This window comes from Hyperolius riggenbachi, chromosome 5 (genome assembly GCF_040937935.1).
Source record: "Hyperolius riggenbachi isolate aHypRig1 chromosome 5, aHypRig1.pri, whole genome shotgun sequence".
In the NCBI taxonomy this organism is placed as follows: domain Eukaryota; kingdom Metazoa; phylum Chordata; class Amphibia; order Anura; family Hyperoliidae; genus Hyperolius; species Hyperolius riggenbachi.
In genome coordinates, this window is record NC_090650.1 from 50,508,110 (window position 1) to 50,529,719 (window position 21,610).

General features: G+C 44.2%; 2 protein-coding genes across 6 annotated transcripts in view; one reads left to right on the forward strand and one right to left on the reverse strand.

Moving 5' to 3' along the window:
- The window catches only part of PRTFDC1 (phosphoribosyl transferase domain containing 1), a 514,552-nt gene that overhangs the window by 375,121 nt on the left and 117,821 nt on the right, over positions 1-21,610 (reverse strand). The window lies entirely within an intron of this gene.
- GPR158 (G protein-coupled receptor 158) overlaps positions 1-21,610 on the forward strand; it is a 329,086-nt gene that overhangs the window by 68,532 nt on the left and 238,944 nt on the right. For all 5 annotated transcript variants that reach the window (XM_068235645.1, XM_068235647.1, XM_068235646.1 and 2 more), the window contains one exon: positions 4,049-4,154. In XM_068235645.1, coding sequence (XP_068091746.1) covers positions 4,049-4,154 — 106 coding nt within the window. The remainder of the gene's footprint in view (positions 1-4,048; positions 4,155-21,610) is intronic.

A 21,610-nucleotide genomic window follows, 5' to 3' on the forward strand; every position in this document is an offset into this window, starting at 1 on the left:
TTAAACCTCAGAGCTCAAAAGAGACTGTGTACTGCGTGGGCCAGTGCTACCTATTTCTTAGAATTACACGAATAATTGGCTTTCCAATTGTCCCTCTAGGAGCACTAAACCAATATTACTTTTCCAGAAAAATACTGAAGGATGTATTAGAAACTGAAGGACTGTCTTTCAAGTAGATATTAAAAATGTACAGGTTGTGCTGTTGCAGTCCAAAGGGAATCAAAAAGTCCTGTAATAAAATACAGTGAAGTAGATAATTGTTTATTAAAGGATAACTGCAATTCAAGGCTCCGCCATCAGTTTTCTTGGTAAATAAAGAGAGGCACCTATCTTCCATATGTATAGACATGTGTAGATTTTGTGCACGTGCAAATCATAAATTAAATAAAAAATGTATTAGGCAACGGCAGCGTTAAATCCAACTTTAAGAACCTCCCTTCCTCACATTATCCTCTTCCTCATGCCTGACCCTGACCTCCCTGCTTCACATTATCCTCTTCCTCATGCTTGACCCTGACCTCCCTACCTCACATTATTGCCTTTCTCATGCTTGACCCTGACCTCCCTACCTCACATTGTCTTTCTCATGCTTTACCCTGACCTTCCTGCTTCACATTATCCTCTTCCTCTTTCCTAACCCTGACCTTCCTGCCTCACATTATTCCTCATACTTTACCCTGACCTTCCTGCCTCACATTATCCTCTTCCTCATGCCTAACCCTGACCTCCCTGCCTCACATTATTCCTCATACTTTACCCTGACCTTTCTGCCTCACATTATTCTCTTCCTCATGCCTAACCCTGACCTCCCTGCCTTACATTATCCTCTTCTTCATGCTTGACCCTGACCTCCCTGGCTGCCTTACATTATCCTCTTCCTCATGCCTAACCCTGACCTCCCTACCTCCCATGATCCTTTTCCTCATGCTTGACCCTGACCTCCCTGCCTTACATTATTCTCTTCCTCATGCCTGACCCTGACCTCCCTGTCTCATATTATCCTCTTGCCTGACCCTGACCTCCCTACCTCCCATGATCCTTTTCCTCATGCTTGACCCTGACCTCCCTGCCTTACATTATTCTCTTCCTCATGCCTAACCCTGACTTTTCTGCCTCACATTATTCTCTTCCTCATGCCTGACCCTGACCTTCCTGCCTCACATTATCACATTCCTCATGCCTGACCCTAAGCTCCCTGTCTAACATGAACAGCTCCCTTGAGCATCAGTTTCCCTTTTTCATGTGTTGCTTCCCAAGTTCACCCTCCTTTTTCATATGTAGCACCCCATCTTTCATGTCCAGGTGCCCCCTTAGGCTGCATCCGCCCAAGGCCCTTGCCTTCAGCCTTTCCAGAAATCTGGCCCTGCTTGCAGATGAGTCAGACGTGAGTCCCAGAAGTCCCGACTTGTTTTGTGATATCAAAGTCTGCTGCTTCAGAAGAACAGTATCAGCAATGTATCCTTATCAGACCTTTTTGGAAGATGTGAATTAGCTGGTGAATAATGATGAAAAGATTTCATTAGTTGGGGGGATTGTTTGATGGTGAATGAACGGCTTAGCAAGGGCAAATGATAGACAAAGCCAACCATTCACTCTTCTTCTAAACAGACTTTCTGCACTTGTAGCTGTTACAACTAATGAAAGGCATCATGACAACAAAATGATTCTTAAAGCGGACCTCGACTCAAACTTCCTCTCTGCTCTAAAAGATAAGCAACAGCATAATAACCTTTAATTTAGTCATGATGAATTAGGAGTTTAGTCATGATGACTCCCGACTAGTGTTGTGTTTGAATTCTGCATAGCAAATTTGAACACCCCTATACTCCTGGGCCAGTGCTGTTCAGCCCCGAATAAGCAGACCGGGTCAGGAAAAGTTCACCTGGGATACAACGTGACAGGGAAGCCAGTGAACTCCTCCTGACCCTGTCTGCTTGTTCGGGTGCTAATCAGGGGTGGGCGGGAGTATTGGGGTGTTCAAATTCACCAACATTACTCACGGGTGATAGTCAATAAAGTACAAATTATTTTAGTTGCATGTAAATTATATGCAGCTTGGAATTAGACAAATTAAAATCAACAATGATGTTTTTTGTGGGCAATATGTTTTAATAACCAATGTTTAACACTTCTCCCATGGGGGTCCCGGAGAGCCGGGACCTGCCACAGTAGAAGTGCAGTAGTGCTGTGCTGCTAGTTGGCACCTGTCAGTGACTGATGGTGATGGCTGTGGCCTTGTCTGATGGTGGTGGAGGCACTGGAGAGCCGGGACCTGCCACAGTAGAAGTGCAGTAGTGCTGTGCTGCTAGTTGGCACCTGTCAGTGACTGATGTTGATGGCTGGGGCCTTGTCTGATGGTGGTGGAGGCACTGGAGAGCCAGGACCTGCCACAGTGGAAGTGCAGTAGTGCTGTGCTGCTAGTTGGCACCTGTCAGTGACTGATGGTGATGGCTGGGGCCTTGTCTGATGGTGGTGGAGGCACTGGAGAGCCGGGACCTGCCACAGTAGAAGTGCAGTAGTGCTGTGCTGCTAGTTGGCACCTGTCAGTGACTGATGGTGATGGCTGGGGCCTTGTCTGATGGTGGTGGAGGCACTGGAGAGCCAGGACCTGCCACAGTGGAAGTGCAGTAGTGCTGTGCTGCTAGTTGGCACCTGTCAGTGACTGATGGTGATGACTGGGGCCTTGTCTGATGGTGGTGGAGGCACTGGAGAGCCGGGACCTGCCACAGTAGAAGTGCAGTAGTGCTGTGCTGCTAGTTGGCACCTGTCAGTGACTGATGGTGATGGCTGGGGCCTTGTCTGATGGTGGTGGAGGCACTGGAGAGCTGGGACCTGACACAGTGGGGTGCAGTTGTCCTGTGCTGCTGGCTGGCTCCCATCAGTGGCTGATGGTGATGACTGGGGCCTTGTCTGATGGTGGTGGAGGCACTGGAGAGCCGGGACCTGCCACAGTGGAAGTGCAGTAGTGCTGTGCTGCTAGTTGGCACCTGTCAGTGACTGATGTTGATGGCTGGGGCCTTGTCTGATGGTGGTGGAGGCACTGGAGAGCCGGGACCTGCCACAGTGGAAGTGCAGTAGTGCTGTGCTGCTAGTTGGCACCTGTCAGTGACTGATGGTGATGGCTGGGGCCTTGTCTGATGGTGGTGGAGGCACTGGAGAGCTGGGACCTGGCACAGTGGGGTGCAGTTGTCCTGTGCTGCTGGCTGGCTCCCATCAGTGGCTGATGGTGATGACTGGGGCCTTGTCTGATGGTAGTGAGCCCATGGAGGCACTGGATTGCTGGAGCCTATCACAGTGAGGTGCAGTAGTGCTATGCTGCTGGCTGGTGCCTGCCAATGGCTGATGGTGATGGCTGGCACCTTGTCTCATGGTGGTGAGCCCATGGAGGCACTGGAGAGCTGGGGCCTGCCACAGTGGGGTTGCAGTAGTCCTGTGCTGTTGGTTGGTACCCATGAGTAGCTGATGGTGATGGCTGGGACCTTCTCTGATAATGGTAAGCCCATGGAGGCACTGGAGAGCTGGTGCCTGCCACAGTGGGGGTGCAGCAGTGCTGTGCTGCTGGCAGGTGCTTGTCAGTGGCTGATGGTGATAGCTGGTGCCTTGTCTGATGGTGGTGAGCCCATGGAGGCACTGGATTGCTGGGGCTTTCCACAGTGGGGGTGCAGCAGTGCTGTGCTGCTGGCAGGTGCTTGTCAGTGGCTGATGGTGATAGCTGGCGCCTTGTCTGATGGTGGTGAGCCCATGGAGGCACTGGATTGCTGGGGCTTTCGACAGTGGGGGTGCAGCAGTGCTTTGCTGCTGGCTGGGGCCCGTTAGTGGCTGATGGTGATGGCTGGGGCCTTGTCTGATGGTGGTGAAGTCACTAGAGAGCTCAGGGGCCTGTCTAAACCTCCTCTCCCCCGGCCCATCCCAGGTTGGGCTCAGAGAAATCTGGTCATTGTAACTTATGTCCCTGAATGTTGTCTAACTTTGAGAAACTTAATACATTTTTGTCTGAGATGCAAACATGCCTAGCATTCTTTAAAATAGCATTTTTTTTATTTTGCAGAGGCGTGCTTAAAGTGGATGTAAACCTGCAAAAAATAGACATCGATCAATGCTCCAATGAAGGATGGTTTTCGGGAACTCACAGATGTCAACATAACAGTTCAATGGTGAGTAGCAGAAGTGAAATTAATACTGTAGCAGAAATCTGATTGTTGTTTGAATATGACACAGCAAAATGTCTGTGTATTTATTCTAGGGATGCCCAGAGATAGAATGCTGGAAATAGCAAATGATTTTGCCACTAACCTTGGTGCACATATACCTCCCTGTCTCAAAACACCCTCTATGGTGCTCTTGCTGTCATAGATAGTGTTTTGGGAGCCAAATCAGTAGTTAAAGTGGAATAAAAACTCTGACATGACATTTAATAAAAATGTGTTTTCCTACTTTTTATTACCCATTCAGTTACTGTATTTGCTTTTGTGCACAAGTAATATTGTCCATTTACAAATTACAAGCCATTGCATTTTATTCATAGCTGCTATAATTGAATATTAAAATCTTCTCGTGAGCTCTTCTGAACTGTGCGCATGCTTGAAGCAGAGAGAGCTCCATTTCAGCACTGCTAAGAATGTAACAACAGAGAAACGTAAACAAAATATAATGTTATCACCTCTTGGGATGTAAATCATACGTTGAAGGAGCTTTCCACTGCAGAAGGAAGTGCTGTGTTTAACCGTGTGAATGCTGTTCTGCTACAATTTTGTTTTGTGGTAGTAGACTTAAGGCTGTAAGTAACATTTTAGTTTCAATAGTTTTTTTATTGGGGTTTTTAAACAAGACATTTTACAAACAGCCTGTTATAGGCACTTATAGTTATTTACATAATGTTTACATTAATGATAGTAATATTAACAGTGTAGTAATTACAACAGTAATGACAAATAGTAAAATTACAATAACAATGATATATTGTATCTGGTCATAGAAAATAATATAAATTAAAAGATATATATAACAACTAGTGACCTTAGCCTGTTTAAAAACGGGCTAGGTCTGTCTCCGCGTGCCTGCCGCGCACATGCGGGCACCTGCCCGTCGCGCACATCCGACACTGTGTGAGGCTGGGTCCGTGCTGCGCACATGCGCAGTAGCAAAAAGCACGGACCCAGCAACACAGAGACAACTGTCCCTGCTGTAAGCAGGGACAGTTGCCTATTATTATATAGGATGTATTCATATAGTCATACAATGATGTTCTAGTAGTGGTTGTTGAATTGACTATATATTTCTATGAAATAAGTTATCGGTTTATGGAGCAGATCTCTCTGAGAGTTGGGGGACCAAAACCATCCTGCTGAACTCTCAGGTGTCGCGTCCATCTAGATGTATTCACATAGTCAACTTTATTTTCAGCTTGATGTTATTTAAGCATTGTTCTATACATTGCACCTATATACAGTATATGCCTACTTTATGTATCTTTATGTACCCCAATCAGAGCCGGGACAAGGTGCTCCAGCACCCAAGGCTGAAACACCAAAGTGCGCCCCTCCATCCCTCCCACCCCAGCCGTCACACACTGATTGCTTATAGACTAAGAGGCACCACAGGGCCCCCAACACCTTAATCTCTAGTTATCTGGCTTGCAGTCACTGCCATGTATCCCCTTTTATTATTTCTCTCTGCTTCAAACACAATTGGGGAATGATAGCTGAGTGAGTTGTGCGCCCCCTCCTACACTGCGCCCTGAGGCTGGAGCCTATCTCGCCTCTGCCTCGCCCCGGCCCGGCCCTGACCCAAATGTTTAAGATCTATACTAACAACAATAATTGAGAATCATAATTAGTAAATGAACTTATCTTTATATAACTGAAGCTGCAGAACTCAACAGTTCTCCCTGAGAGAGAGTTTTCCTCTCACATCTAGTAATCATGAATTGTAGTGTTTGAATAAACTGAGGACCATAAATCCACTCTTTTTTGAAAAGCTTGCAGATGACCTGTTTTGATTGCCCAAGTTTTTTCTGCATGGAAGTCAGTAAGTAATATTTTAGAGAAAAGAAGAAATGCTGAGTTTCATACCACTTTGAAGGGCAACTGTAGTGAGAGGTATATGGAGGCTGCCATATGTATTTCCTTCTAAGCAATACCAGTTACCTGGCTGTCCTTATGAGCTATTTGGCTGCAGTAGTGTCTAAAGCAGGGATGTCAAACCGGTCCTACGAGGGCCGACATCCTCACACATTTTTGATACAGCTCAAATGAATTGATGGGTCTGAATCAGGAAAGGTGTGTTCCATCAGGTAGAGCACAATCCTCGCTTTCTCACTCCATCCTAAACACTGGCATGGATCTGGCCCTCCAGGCCTGGAGTTCGACACCTGTGGTCTAAAGGTATGTACAGACATACGATAACGATTGTTCGTAGTAAACGACGAACGATTTCAAACTAAGCATCGGGCGATGATCGTTTGCTAAAAGACTACTTAGAAGATCGTTTGAGTGCGATCGATCTTGGAACGACCGCTGCGCACGCAACAGGATATGACATCATATACATCGTGTGTGTGTGTGTAACCTGTGCAAACCTGTGCAAACAAAGGATCCACGACCGATCATTGTACAGACATTATTTTTTCAACGACCGTCGTTTGAAACGATCAGGCAAAATGGATTGTTCTTTACCAACGACATTCCTCGTTGGTCGGTTGCTGGAAAGGTCGTTGGTGCAGTTTTTTTGAACGATCGTCTGCCGATATTGTCGGTAACAATAGTTTCCAATGACAATAGTCTAATGTCTTTACGCACCTTTAATCACACCAGAAACAATCTTGTCAGTTCTGACTATAATGTCAGAAACACCTGATCTGCTGTATGCTTGTTCAGGGGCTATGGCTAAAAGTATTAGAGGCAGAGGACCAGCAGGACTGCCAGGAAACTGGTATTGCTTAAAAGGATCTAAATATGGCAGCCTCCATATGCCTCTCGCTTCAGTTGCCCTTTAAAGTGTAATCTTCACTTGGTTCAAATTTACTGAACTGCAAATATCACTATAAATATGCCACAGTGTCTCCAATCCCAACTGTCATTATGTTCTGGGAGGAGAACCCTGCGTATCTAAACAGCCTAGCCTAAGCAGCACTGGAGGGGTGGGGTTACAAACCCAATATACAGGAATACAGAGATATAGGATTTTTTTTTCTGATGATGAGATCAGGATAATTAAAGGGACTCCGAGCAGTGCAGAAACTATGGAAAGATGCATATCATTTTAAAGCTCTCTTTCTCCTCTTTCCAATGATATATAAACCACCACCCTACGTCTTTTAGTTTTTGCTATTTTCGCGATTGAAATTGCCGCGGCCGCGATTTCGATCGCGAAAATAGAGAAAACTAAAAGGCGTAGGGCAACGATTTAGGTGTCGTTAGAAAGAGGAGAAAGAGAGCTTTAAAATGATATCCATCAAGCCATAGTTATATTGTATTACACAGGACGACACTTTCCCCAGTGTCAGCAGCTCCATTCTGCTGAATGCAGCTGCTGACTTTGACAAAAAGTCGCCCTATGTAATACAATATAACTATGGCTTGATGGATATCATTTTAAAGCTCTCTTTCTCCTCTTTCTGACGACACCTAAATCGTTGCCCTACGCCTTTTAGTTTTCTCTATTTTCGTGATCGAAATCGCAGCCGCGGCAATTTCAATCGCGAAAATAGCAAAAACTAAAAGGCGTAGGGTGGCGGTTTATATATCATTGGAAAGAGGAGAAAGAGAGCTTTAAAATGATGTGCATCTTTCCATAGTTTCTGCACTGCTCGGAGTCCCTTTAATGTAAAAGTGGGTTTCCTGGATTGTTTACAACATTCTACTATAGGTAACTATGGTGCCTTTTTAAAGCCAGTGGTTGGATAATGCAAATTCTTCCTATTTGTCCGTGCCAGGAAGGTGTGACTTCGACTGAAACTGACTTGGAGTGAGCAGACAGTCACGGGTCACTAAGGACAAGCTTAGTATCTGTGAACAGAGGCAGCAAAAAAGCTGTGCCAGAACTCAGGTTTTATTATTATGCTTAAAGTGCACCCTGCTCATATGGTCCGAGCAATTCCAATCGGCGAATTTATTCGGGCCCGGCGGAATTGCTCGGATTTAGTTAGTGAGAACTTAGAATTTGATATAGTAGAACAACGTTTGTTGGCTAGGGGGTATCCTAAATGGAACATAAACAAGGCAAGAGCTAGAGCTAATACTACCCCTAGGGAACAACTCATCAAACAGGGTAGATTCAATAAGAGCAAGTCCAATGATAAACCGGTCTTTGTTACGACTTATAGTGCAGAATTTCATCAAGTGACGAAGATTTTAAAGAAGTATTTGCCCACTTTGGAGGGGGATGGGGACCTACAGCCATTCCTTAGAGGGGGAGTTAGTTTTGCAAGCAGGAGAGCACCCACTTTGGGAAGTCTTTTGTCACCCAGTTTGTTTAGGTCTCCTTCCAGACCTCCAACGTGGCTTACTGTGAAGGGATCTTATAAATGTGGATTGGCCTCTTGCCACTATTGTTCTGTGCATACGAAGACTCGGACTGTAGTCTCCCTTTCTAATGGACATGTCTCCCCCATTAAACATTTTATCAATTGCGACACTAAGAATGTCATTTACTTGATTACTTGTGATATTTGTTCTGTCCAGTATGTGGGATGTACCACCAGGCCCCTAAAGGCTCGTATTGCCGAACATTACTTGGGGGCAGGCTGGCTCACAAGCAATATTTCAAACGTGGCAAAACACTTTCGCATGGTACACGGGGGAAACATGTCCAGTTTTCATTTTCATGGTATTGAGAGGGTATTTTTGCCCAAAAGAGGGGGAGACCTTTTGGCCATGATTCAGAAGATTTTATGGATTTTTCGGTTGGGCAGTCACCAGGGCTCCCCTTGGTTTAAATGCTAGGTGGGATTTAGCTCTGGTGACCGGATAGACACTAATTTGGAATATCCTTTCTCTTCCCTTTCTTTATCTCCTTCTCTCCTCCCCCCTCTTTTCCTTCCTTCTCTCTTTTTTCCCCCATTTCCTTCCCTCTCTCCTTCCCCCCTCCCCTTGGGTTCCTGTTGCATTTGAGACTGCTGTTTGACTGATCTTTGGGCCCACTTTGAGTCATCTGACATCTGTTTATATATTCACCATCTAGAGACATGTAACAGTCTCTTTATTCTAGAATGTGTTTGTTTTGTCTGGTATTTTATTCATTCTTTGTTTTCTTTTAAGAAATGTTTTAAAATTTACATATACAACAGTGTAAAGGCTGATGTGGCAGCCAGTATAGAGGATGCAGGTTCAGGCCACTACCCATCAGGGGTGTGGTCAGCCTGTCACTCCCCCTGGTTTTGCCCACCATCCTCTATAAAACTTTGTAGATGGGAGCCATAAAAATGGCTATGATTAAGAACCATGTAGGTTCGAAACATGTTAGTCGCAGTACTCTTTTACTTGAATAGGGGTACGTCCTGAATACATTTGTGGATTGTGGAGGCATTGTGCGGACCTTCTTCATTCGATACTGTGTCCGGGCTGGGCAGCCCTTGTTCCAGCACTGTCTCCTTTCTGTGAGTGGAGCGGTATTTTTCTTCGTCCACCTACTCAAATATAAATATAATCCCTATTCAAATATAAAAGCGAACCCTGGCATACTTGATAAAAAGTCATTTTTAGGAATAGGATTACCTTCACCTTGGGTTCAGTTTAAAGAAATATTAAAAAATCCCTTTTCTGTCTGTTTTCATTGTAAACTTAATTTAAGAAAATGCATAAAAATCACTGTCCATCCCCTCTTACTTTATAAGGCAGTAGCCAGAGAAATAATGATGTGCAATCTGTAGCAATTAGCAGGGACAAATGAGATTTCTTTGCACCATGGTTCGATCAGTGAAATTTTTCTAATTGGTTGATTGTCGCCTCTACCTCTGTTAGTCTTTCCATTGCCCTTTTGAAGAAAGAGACTAGCGTGAAAAGGTCCTAATCCATCATAATATTTTTGTTATATCATGCCTGTCCAATTACTGAATTTTGTTACAGAGTATATTTATTACTTTGAGCTCAGTGTGATGCTGGTGAACCTGACGCTTTATTTTCTTCGGTGGAAGCCGTCTAATTGTATTTCCTTCTCCACGCGTGGTGTACGTTACGGTCGTAGCGTGTTTTTTGAGACTAATTAAACCCAGCATGGCTCAGGTTACCCGTAGTGTCTCTCCACTAAACCGACGGAATAAGCTGACAAGTCAAACTTTCTTGTTGGATGGAAGCCTTTGAACCCATAAATGGCGACAGATATTTTACCGTTAAAAGGCAGCTTTGTTGGTTTCTCAACAGTTTTATTAGAATTTATCACAGTGACAACAGTGACAAATAAAGAGGGAGGAGGAGAGGCGGCCAGGGGTTTATTAAAACTGAGTTAAAAACAATTACATGAGAAATGAAAACAAATGAAGTAGTTTACCTCAATGATGTCAAATTCATATATACAATTTTTTGGCTCTGTGACCACTTCTTCAGGCCGAGTAAAGAGTGTGCTTGTAGCCTAAACTGAGTGCCTTGGAGGTCTTGTTTTATTTTATTACACTAGGCTATATTAATGCCTCTATTCAAATGTGGTTGATCGGGTCGGTACTCGTTTGACCAATTCAGGATGTTGATGGGCTGAAATTAAACCGATTGGATAGTTTAAATAAATGAAAAATGTAAAAGTTAAAGAGGATCTGTAACGTCAAAACGTCCCCTGGGGGGTAATCACCTCGGGTGGGGGAAGCCTCCGGATCCTAATGAGGCTTCCCACGCCGTCCTCTGTCCCTCAGGGGTCTCGCTGCAGCCCTCCGTGCAGCGGTGACGTAATATTTACCTTCCCGGCTCCTGCGCAGGCGCTCTGACGGCTGTCGGCTCCGAAGTAGGCGGAAATACCCGATCGCCGTCGGGTCTGCTCTACTGCGCAGGTGCAAGTTTCCGGCGCCTGCGCAGTAGAGCGGACCCGACTGAGATCGGGTATTTCCGTCTACTTCGGAGCCGACAGCAGCCACAGCGCCCCCGCTGGAGCCAGCAAAGGTAAATATTGAATTTACAGTCGGGTCTGTCGCCGGCTGTTCGGAGGGCTGCGGCGAGACCCCCGTGGGACAGAGGACGGCGTGGGAAGCCTCATTAGGATCCGGAGGCTTCCCCCACCCGAGGTGAGTACCCCCCAGGGGAAGTTTTTGATGTTACAGAGTCTCTTTAAAAATTGATAATTTTTTTTTAAAAATAATAAACAATAAGATCTTTTGACACTAGTGGGATAAAAACAATCACTGTTCTTTGTGTATAAGAAAATAATAAAGGAGACAATAGTAAAAACATTAAAACCAGCAGTAAATAATAATAATTATTATTATTGATTTATAAAGCGCCAACATATTCCGTGGCATTGTACAAAGTAGGAAAACAAACAAGGGGTACATAATGATACAGACAATGATATACATTAACCACTTCACCACTGAGGGGTTTTACCCCCTGACCACCAGAGCAATTTTCACCTTTCAGCGCTCCTTCCATTCATTCGTCCATAACTTTATTATTACTTATCCCAATGAAATGAACTATATCTTGTTTTTTTGCCACCAATTAGGCTTTCTTTAGGTGGGACATTATGCCAAGAATTATTTTATTCTAAATGTGTTTTAATAGGGAAATAGGAAAAAATGTGGGAAAAAATTATTATTTTTCAGTTTTCGGCCATTATAGTTTTTAAATAAAGCATGCTACTGTAATTAAAACCCATGAAATGTATTAACCCATTTGTCCCGGTTATAAAACCATTTAAATTATGTCCCTATCACAATGTTTGGCGACAATATTTTATTTGGAAATAAAGGTGCATTTTTTTCAGTTTTGCATCCATCCCTAATTACAAGCCCGCAGTTTATAAAGTAACAGTGTTATACCCTCTTGACATAAATATTTAAAAAGTTCAGTCCCTAAGGTAACTATTTATGTTGTTTTTTTTATTGTATTTTTTTTTTTTTTAATTACAAAAAAAAATAAAAATTGGGGAGTGTGGGAGGTAATGAGTTAATTTATTGTGTAAATGTAATGTTTGTATATGTAAAATGCTTTTAGGGTGTAGTTTACTATTTGGCCACAAGATGGCCACAGAGTGTTTGTTTACATGCGACCTGTAAGCGTCCGGAAGGACGCTTACAGGAAGCAGTAGGAGGCTGGGAGACGCACAATGATCTCGCTGTTTCTGAAAGAAGCAGCAGATCATTGCGGGGGCTAGATCAACGAACGGGAATGGATTTTCCCGTTCATTGATCTCCGGGCGAGCGGGCGGCGGCGTGCACGAGCGGGCAGGTGCGCGCGCACGAGCGGCGGGAGCGCGGACAGCGGCGGTAGCGCGGAAGGTACGGATTTCTCCGTCCCTGGTTTTTTAGGAGGGAAAAAAGGGGCGGAGAAATTCGTACCGCTGGGGGTAAAGTGGTTAAATATGGACACTGGTACAAAATACAGCACTGGTAATTATCATGGCAGATGTAACATGATGAATAGAATGTAGAACAGAGTGCAAGCTATGAAATGAATAACAGATTCCAAGACACAAAAGGGTGAGAGAGCCCTGCCCTTGTGAGCTTACAATCTAAAGGATTGTAATAATACAATACTATCCTCAAAAGGTCTCAAATCTAAAAACAAGAGCCACGAGTGTATACACAGATAGGGCTTGATTCACAAAACCATGATAACTCAAATATCACACCTTATCAAAGATCACATCTTATGAAAAGATATCACACCTTATGAAAAGATATCACACCTTATGAAAAGTTATCACACCTTATCAAAGTTAACACGTCTTATCAGAGTAGCATAGCGGGCGTTACAAACTTATACCTGCTAATTGGTAATGGCACTTGTCCTGCCCTGAGCCCCTGCAGGTTCGTAGCGCTCGCTCGCTATGCTACTCTGATGAGGCATGTTAACTTTGATAAGGTGTGATAACTTTGATAAAGGTGTGATATCTTTGATAAGGTGTGATAACTTTGATAAGGTGTGATATCTTCGATAAGGTGTGATATCTTTTCATAAGGTGTGATATTTGAGTTATCATGGTTTTATTGAATCAAGCCCATATACAATACCATGAAACATCATAAAATTACGACAAGTAAATAATTAAATAATTGTGCAAACAGAATAAGTTCTATTTCACATATGCCTTTATTGGGTCTTGAACTGTTCATTTGTTGTTACTATAAATTTAGTTCAATGCATTAATTTAACCCTTCAGGGTTCAGAGTTCTCAACATAAAAATCCAGTACATTTCTCCTTTGCTGGCCCACCCTTACTCTGGTTGTTGGGTGGTTCTGCCCAAGTATTGCAGCCCACAAGGGCAAGCCAGCAGGTATATTGCAAATTCTGTTTCGAATTGCATTCTGGACATGATATTTTACATTGTTTTTGTGGTAGTGGAGACAAAAGCCATAGCACTATTGACCGATGATTTGTAGCAGAAGCACTTTTTCTGTTCATATCTACAGTATATGTCCCTATTTGTTGATTATCAGGGATCACTTGTTTTTGATCTTTTGGTACAAAGAGCTCTTGGGTTGCTTGGTGCTATTATACTTTTCATTGTCTTTGCACATTTGAAGATACACTCAGGTCGTTTGCCTATGTTCGGTTTTAGGTATGGATCTGCTTCTAGAAGGTGCCCATGTTTTTTTATTTTTATTTTTTAGAATGGATCTGATTATGTTGTGATCCGTGGAAAATCATGTTATAAAATTGGGAGCGGTCATTTCTTCTTTTGCCTCTGAATTTTTTCCCTTCTGTTCCACTAGTTCTTTCTGTGTGAATATTCTTGCTCTTTGTTTCATCTCACTAATAAGCTTCTTTGGGAATTTTCCTTTGTTGGAATTTTTTCTTTCCTCCTAAATTGCCCCAAAGATATGTTCTCCCTCCATGGTTTGTAATGGCAAGTATCAAAATGAATAGAAGCATTTGCTTCCAGTTGTTTTTTTTTTTTTTTTTACGATTTTACTGTTAATTTGTTTGTTTTCATAATATAAAAGCAAATCAAGATATTCAATACTGCTGTCATTCTGGTTATATGTGAAGCTCAGACCGTATCGATTGTTGTTAAGATACTAGTTAAAATCTCTATTCTTAATTTAACTTGTAGATAAAAATAAGATCATCAATATATCTTCGATAATAAATTATATGTGATTTAACCTCCTTAGCGGTAACCCCCAAGTCAGACTCGGGCTGGAAATCTGCAGCTCAGAGCGATAACCCAGAGCCTGACTCAGGGTAGCTGCTGGGAGGTATATGCAGAGCCTGCACACACTGGGCATTTGTTACTCACCTCCCCTGGGATCCAAATGCTAGTAGTCATTCTTATTTATTTATTGTATTTATAAAGCGCCAACATATTACGCAGCGCTGGTCTTCGATCCCTCTGGTGAGATCGCCATCTGTCACATGACGACTGAGAGCAATCTCACTATAGGGGTGGATGGAGGGAGAATTGCACCACTGGATCCAGGGGAGGTGAGTTATATACAGACCTGCCGCAAATTGCCCAAGTAAGAACGGGCCCATAGGGTTTCATTACACTAGCGCTTTCAAAAGCGCTAGCGTTTGAGCATTTTGCCGAAATCGCTGGCAAAACGCTCAAGTGTGAATGGGCCCTAAAGGTTTCAGCATGCCGGCGTGGTGCGTGTGTGTTACCAAGCGCTGGCGTGTCATGCGCTGGCAACGTGTACGTGGCTAATCGAAGAGTGGCGGAAGACGGACGGGCACCGCGACGCAGGACACGTAATGTATAAACGCACATTACAGCACATTTACACATTACATACATACATACACATTGCGGGACAGTGTCGGCAGTTTTATTGTGCTCGTCGCTCATCCTGATATTGATCGCTGTTACTGCCGTGCACATGACAGAGCAAGTCAACCCGACATCTTGCAGCATGTCTGACCGATTAATGCGACCAATTTCGGCCCAAAATTGGTCGCATTGTCGATTGGGCATGCACTTGGCGGCACTGATTTTCAACCGATTTCAATTATAATAGTCAAATCAGAGGGTTGATTGGCCACCAATTTGCATGATGTATGGCCTCCTTAAGTTGATTAGAACAGCAGGAGCCGCATTGTCCTCTATAACAATGGGTAGTAAGCTTTCGTATGTATTTGTTCAAGTCAATGTGGTGTATGCAATAACTTACTACAGGGGGACTTTAAAGAGAAACTCCGACCAAGAATTGAACTTTATCCCAATCAGTAGCTGATACCCCCTTTTACATGAGAAATCTGTTCATTTTCACAAACAGACCACCAGGGGGCGCTGTGTGACTGATATTGTGGTGAAACCCCTCCTACAAGAAACTCAGAGGACCATGGTTCTCCTGGCAGTTTCCTGTCTGTGAACCTTGTTGCATTGTGGGAAATAGCTGTTTACAGCTGTTTCCAACTGCCAAAAAAGCATGCAGCAGCTACATCACCTGCAAGCAGTAAAAATGTCACCTTGTAATAAATGTCAGAATGTAAATCAGGGATTTAAAAGATTTTACAATGGGCAAACACTGACTAAATCATTTATACATAATTATTGTAAAAATGAAGCACTTTTTTATTACATTATTTTTACTGGAGTTCCTCTTTAAAGCTAATGGAAGTCTGTAAAAAAAAAAAAAAAAAAAAAGAAGCCAGATACTTATCTAAGGAGGGGAAGGCTCTGGGTCCTAATGAGCCTTCCCTCTCCTCTCCCAGTGCCCTCGGTGCATCGCTGGCTCCCCCGTTTAAATTTCCCGCTGCGGGGGACTTCAGAAGTTTTCAGGAACGGAGTCCTCCTGAAGACATGTGACTCCATACTGCACATGCGCAAGTGTGCAAGAGGGAGGGTGCAAGAGGGAGTGCGCAAAAGGGAGGACTTCTGAAGCCTCCCTTCGGTGGCGGAGAGAGCAGTATTTGGCTAATTTAGTCAAATACTGCTATGAGGGAGCCAGCACTGGAATGGGCACCAGGAGAGGAGAGGGAAGGCTCTATAGTGACCAGAGCCTTCCCTCTGCCTAGGTAAGTATCTGTTTTTTTTTTTTTAATAAAAATTGACAGGAAGTAATTCTGATTGGTCTAATTTCAAGCTGCCTATAATTTACATGCAATTTGAATGTTAGGAGAAAGGATTCACATGTCATTGATCATCCCTAGCCAAGACTATAACGCCACTTAGGTTAACTGAAAAATAATTGTAAAAATGGAAAAGCAAAGGGTTTTTCTTTTCTTTCAAGTCAAACGTTTCCTATCTGTTTTTTTTTTTTTTTTTTTTTGATAAATGCAGGCATCCAACCTGACAAAATAGCAGAGTACACTGTGCCTTGATTTTTTTTTTCTACCCGTTAATAGTCATTTTCCATGATATGGTTTAAAATGTCATGTTTGGGAATTTATGAGCTAGAGCCATTTAAAACCCAACCATTAGTCACCTTGCATAACCAGACAAATATCAATAGCTTGACTACGTGGTCATATATTAGCAAGGTTTCACAACCATGTTACCTGGGACGGGTTGCCATGGAAACAGGCCTCTCATGGTATAGAGAAACATCATCATCCGCAGATTGCTCTGTACATTCAGCAAAATAAGGTCAACCTCAATTTAAGAATTAAGCTTGACTGAATGAATCATATGACTCAGGAAACATCGGTGGAACGTAAATAGCAGTTATCTATTATTTCCCCTCTTGACATTTTTTTTTTACGTATTTCCAAAGCTTTTTTTTCCTTTCCTTCATTTTTCAGTTCTGCATTTTGGCTGAATGTGTCATTAGGATTAATAGGCTTGTCAATTAATTTTGCTTTCAAGAGAAACGAGAATGTCATATAAACATGTACGTAAAACTAGGCTCAAAAGAATTTTAATTAGCTGGAAGAAGAGAGCGATTATCTACCGAGTGCTCACAGTATAAAAATTCCAATAAATAGAAACTTTGTCCATAAATGGTTCAATGGGCTCGCTTGTAAAAAAAAAAAAAAAACGAGCACTGTCTGGATTTATTTTGGTTGACATGTTGTCCCTTGTCCCCAGGCAAGACATTCCACTACCTCCCACAAAACAGGACATCTGTATATACCGGGAGGCCTGAAACCCACTACAAAACGCTATCGCTTATCGCAATCGCTAGCATTTTGTATGAGCAGTTTGTAAGCGATTTCATGAGCGTTTTAGGGAGCGATTTTAGAAAGTGTAATCAATTTGCCAGTGGCTGTGTAGCAATTAGCGATTAGCGTTTTAAAGTCTGATTGGTCCTTTCAATTATTTTTAATTTTGTTACACTGTACATTAACCTCCTTGGCGGTATGGACGAGCTCAGCTCGTCCATGTACGCCAAGGAGGATTGCTCAGCCCCTGGAGGGTCTTTTTACTTACTTTTTTTTTCAGAACATGTAGCTAGCACTGTGCTAGCTACATGTTCTGTCCGATCGCCGCCGCTACCCGCCGATCCGCTGCGATGCGCCGCTAAAGGAGCTGTCCCCCCGGAACGCCTAGTGCAGCCTGGCGAATCACCGCCAGGCTGCGCAATGGGAATGATCGGAGCTCCCCATGATGTCATGACGTCGATGACATCATGTCCGATCATTACCATGGAGACGGGAGAAGCGAAGATAGGAAGTCACGCTTCTCGTGGGATCTCGGACGCGTAAGTATGGCCGGCGGGGATTGGGAGGGTGGATGCGGACGGCATGGTGTATAGCTGTAGCTAGCAATACGCTACCTACAGCAAGGTAAAAATTTTTTTAACAAAAACGGTAATGCGTACTTAAGTACGCATTACCCATAACGTCAGGGAGGTTAACTTTAAAACGCTAGCAAAATTGCTCCATACAAGTTTTGATGAGCGATTACGCCAGTGATTATATACTTGACATTGAAGCGCAAACTCTAACAAAATGCTGCATGTCCTGCGTTTGTGATTTTGCTAATCGCAATCGCTTCTGTGGAATTTGCACCATCCATTTACATTGGCAGAGCGTTTAGGGAAATCGCTAGCAATTTCTCACGCTCCCTAAACGCTCAAAAAATCGCTCTAGTGGGTTCCAGCCCGGAGAGATAATTAGGTGGCTTAACCTCTCTGTGACCGCCTAACGCTGATTGGCTGGTGCAGAGTGGCTCCGTTGTTCCTCCAGGATGCCATATGGCATTATCTCGCAAGGAGCGAGATTAGACGGGAGCTTGCACGAGCGTGCGCTCCCGTCACTGTAAACAAACGGCCGCAGCGATCAGCCTGCCAGTGGCTGATTAGGGCTGGCAGGCTGTGTTTTGTATTTATTAAAAAAAATTATATAGCGCTGACATCTTGCGCAGTGCTGTACAGAGTATATTGTCTTGTCACTAACTGTCTCTCTGATAAACCACTGGTCCTCAAGTGGTTACAGAGGAACTGTAGCAAAAAGGGGGAATAAAATAAATCATAACATCAAATCAAATCAAAGATAGCTTTATTTGCCTGACCACGCCTCAATACAGGCATTGCCAAAGCAGGGGGAATGGGGGACATGGGATGGGATGGGGTGGGGGTGCAGTGGAATAGCAGTTTAAGGGCATTATTTTTTTGGGGGGGGGGGGAGTTTACAGTTTATGTATGCTCCTCTCAGTCTGTGGCATCCTGTGACAAAATGAGACAACATTACAAAATGAGAAGTTAAAAAATAGAAGAGAGAATAAGAAATGATTGATATTCGCCATGTAATTTGTTCATGTTGTTTGATCCACAGTCAGCCTGCATGTAATCATCTTTCCTACAGGCAGACATGAAAAAAAAACAGACAGCAGCAACTGCCATTATCTCTAACCACACCCCCTAACAATGTGATAGGATAAAAGGTTGTTGTTTTTTTAATAGATATACATATGCACAGAGGAAGATTGCAGTTGGAAACAGCTATTTCCCACAATGCAACATGGTTCACAGACAGGAAACTGTCAGGACCTCGGTCCTGACATCACACTGTGGGAAGGGTTTCACCTCAATTTAATTTCTATTTAGAGAAAAGGTAAAGATTTCTTGTTCGAAAAAGGGGTGTCAGCTACTGATTGAAATTAAGTTCAATCCTTGGTTACAGTTCCTCTTTAAATGCCTTGTCACAATTTTAGGATAGCATTTTCAGCTGTGGAAAGCTCATTTTGTTAAAAAAATAACATCGGAACACTCTGCTTACTAAGCTATCGGATTATATATTTAGATCCATACCTGTGAGCATTAGCGATTAAGCTGTGGGGTGCCAACACATATAGTCTTCTGCTATAATTCCCACTATAATTTATGCCGGCAATTCAGCCTGGACAGGAGTGAAGACACGTAATGGTACGGTCCACATCAATCTTGTGAAATGTTCCTGAGATACAGGGCTGCTTTCTTTTCTAAATTGGTTCCCAAGGTCTCCTATAGACGCGGGAGTCCGTTACTCCAGACTCAGCATAAGAATCCCGTTCCAACAGGGAGACGGAAAATATGACAGAGGCCCATAGGGGATATAAGGTTGGTCCATACAGATTCTCTCATTCGTGTTCCTTCCTCCGAGAAATGAAAATATCACACACCATTAAAATTACGGTTAAAGCAGATAATAGATCATGCAGCAGACTGATTCCCCGGAGACGGCCACAATGTAAATCGAGATCTCTGCCTCTTGCAAGGTCACAGTCATGCATTAATGCTGCAGTCTGATACAGGACTTGTGAAATGATACTGTACACCGTTATATATTCCCAGTATAAAGAAAACAAAGAAAACATTGGAACGTTGAGAAGATCGTGGAGCTTGATCGCCATTCAGCTAACTGTATGAAAGGAAGGAAAATATTGACTATGTGGTATTTACAAAGTAAAGAGGACAATCTAAAATGTGGCTCCTGAGTTGTTGTTTGTTTATTTTTTTGTAGAATTCCTGTCCACGCCCTGCACTGCAAAAAAACATGATGGTCATGTGACTGGAGCCAGGACCGGCCTTAGGTTTCACAGCGCCCTGAGCATAACCAGATTTTGGTGCCCCACCCCCTTAGTGTATCTTGCCTAGGCATATGCCGCCTTTAGTGAATATATAGGCAGATCCCCCCCCACCTTAGTGTATACAGGATACTAGTCTTGCAGAGTCCCTTTTAGTATATTTAGCCCCCCCCCCCCAGTGTATCTAGCCTAGGCAGCTCCCCCCCCTTTAGCGTAGGGAGGTTGGGGATGGGGAACCCTACTTTTTGCTGGTCTTCTCTTGTCTTCTTCTTTCTGTCTGTCATACAGACAGTATTGTATTGCAGTCTACAGATTTTGGGAGCAGGAGAGGAGAAGATGGCCAGGACTCGTCAGTCAGGACGCTGGGCAGGGTGACACACGTGCTGCGTGCTTCTCCGGAGCAGCCTGAGGCTGAGCCATGCTCCATCCAATGACATTGTGGGGCGGAGTTACTGGCTCACACTCCAAGAGGCAGTTTCCTGGTCTTTGCCCCCATCACCCCCAGTGGCACCAAGGGGCGGAGCTACCATGTGACGCGAGACGGGCCCAGCCGGAGTGCGCATCAGCCAGGTAGATAAGAAAAACATATGCGGCCAGGGCGGCAGCCGACAGGGCAGGAGCGCCCCCTGGAAGCCGGCGCCCTGAGCGATCGCTCCAGTCGCTCAGGTCAAAGGCCAGACCTGACTGGAGCCACCCCCTCCTAGGGACCTGAGTCCCTTTTATAGGAACTTGAGCATATCAGTGCTCCTCGATGCTTGTACCCACATCGCGATATTTGTGCAAGTCTTCCAATGACCAGAGATTTCTTTGAGTGTTGACCGATCGTTTCTGAGATCTCGTGATGTGGGTACATGCGTGCGATTACACTAATGATTACACAAACTAATGATTACACGAACAACACTTTGTGATGTGCTGCAATGATTACCGTCACACTGGATCTTTAACCTCCTTGCCGGTTATCCCGAGCTCAGCTCGGGGTAACCTGCGCAGGAGGATATCTCAGGCCCCGCTGGGCCGATTTGCATAATTTTTTTTTGTTACAAGCAGCTAGCACTTTGCTAGCTGCTTGTAACTTCCGATCGCTGCCGCTCGCCGCCGATCCGCCGCAATCCGCCGCGCCGAGTCGCTCCCCCCCGCCCCAGAGCCCTGCGCTGCCTGGCCAATCAGTGCCAGGCAGCGTTAAGGGGCGGATCGGGATTCCCTATGACGTCCCGACGTCCATGACGTCGGTGACGTCATCCCGCCCCGTCGCCATGGCGACCGGGGAAGCCCTGCAGGAAATCCCGTTCTCAACGGGATTCCCTGCATACTCTGATCGCCGAAGGCGATCGGAGTGGGTGGGGGGATGCCGCCGCTTAGCGGCTATCATGTAGCGAGCCCTTGGCTCGCTACATGATTTAAAAAAAAAAAAATTAAAAAAATGTGCGGCGCTGCCTCCTTGCCGGATTTTTTAGACCGGCAAGGAGGTTAAGATCCCTGACGACTCCCGAAGAAGGTTCCGTGATCGTTTAACCTGTTGTTTACGTCCTTCATGTGTCGTCGTGTGTTCCCACAAGTAGGAAGATAGATTGGGGA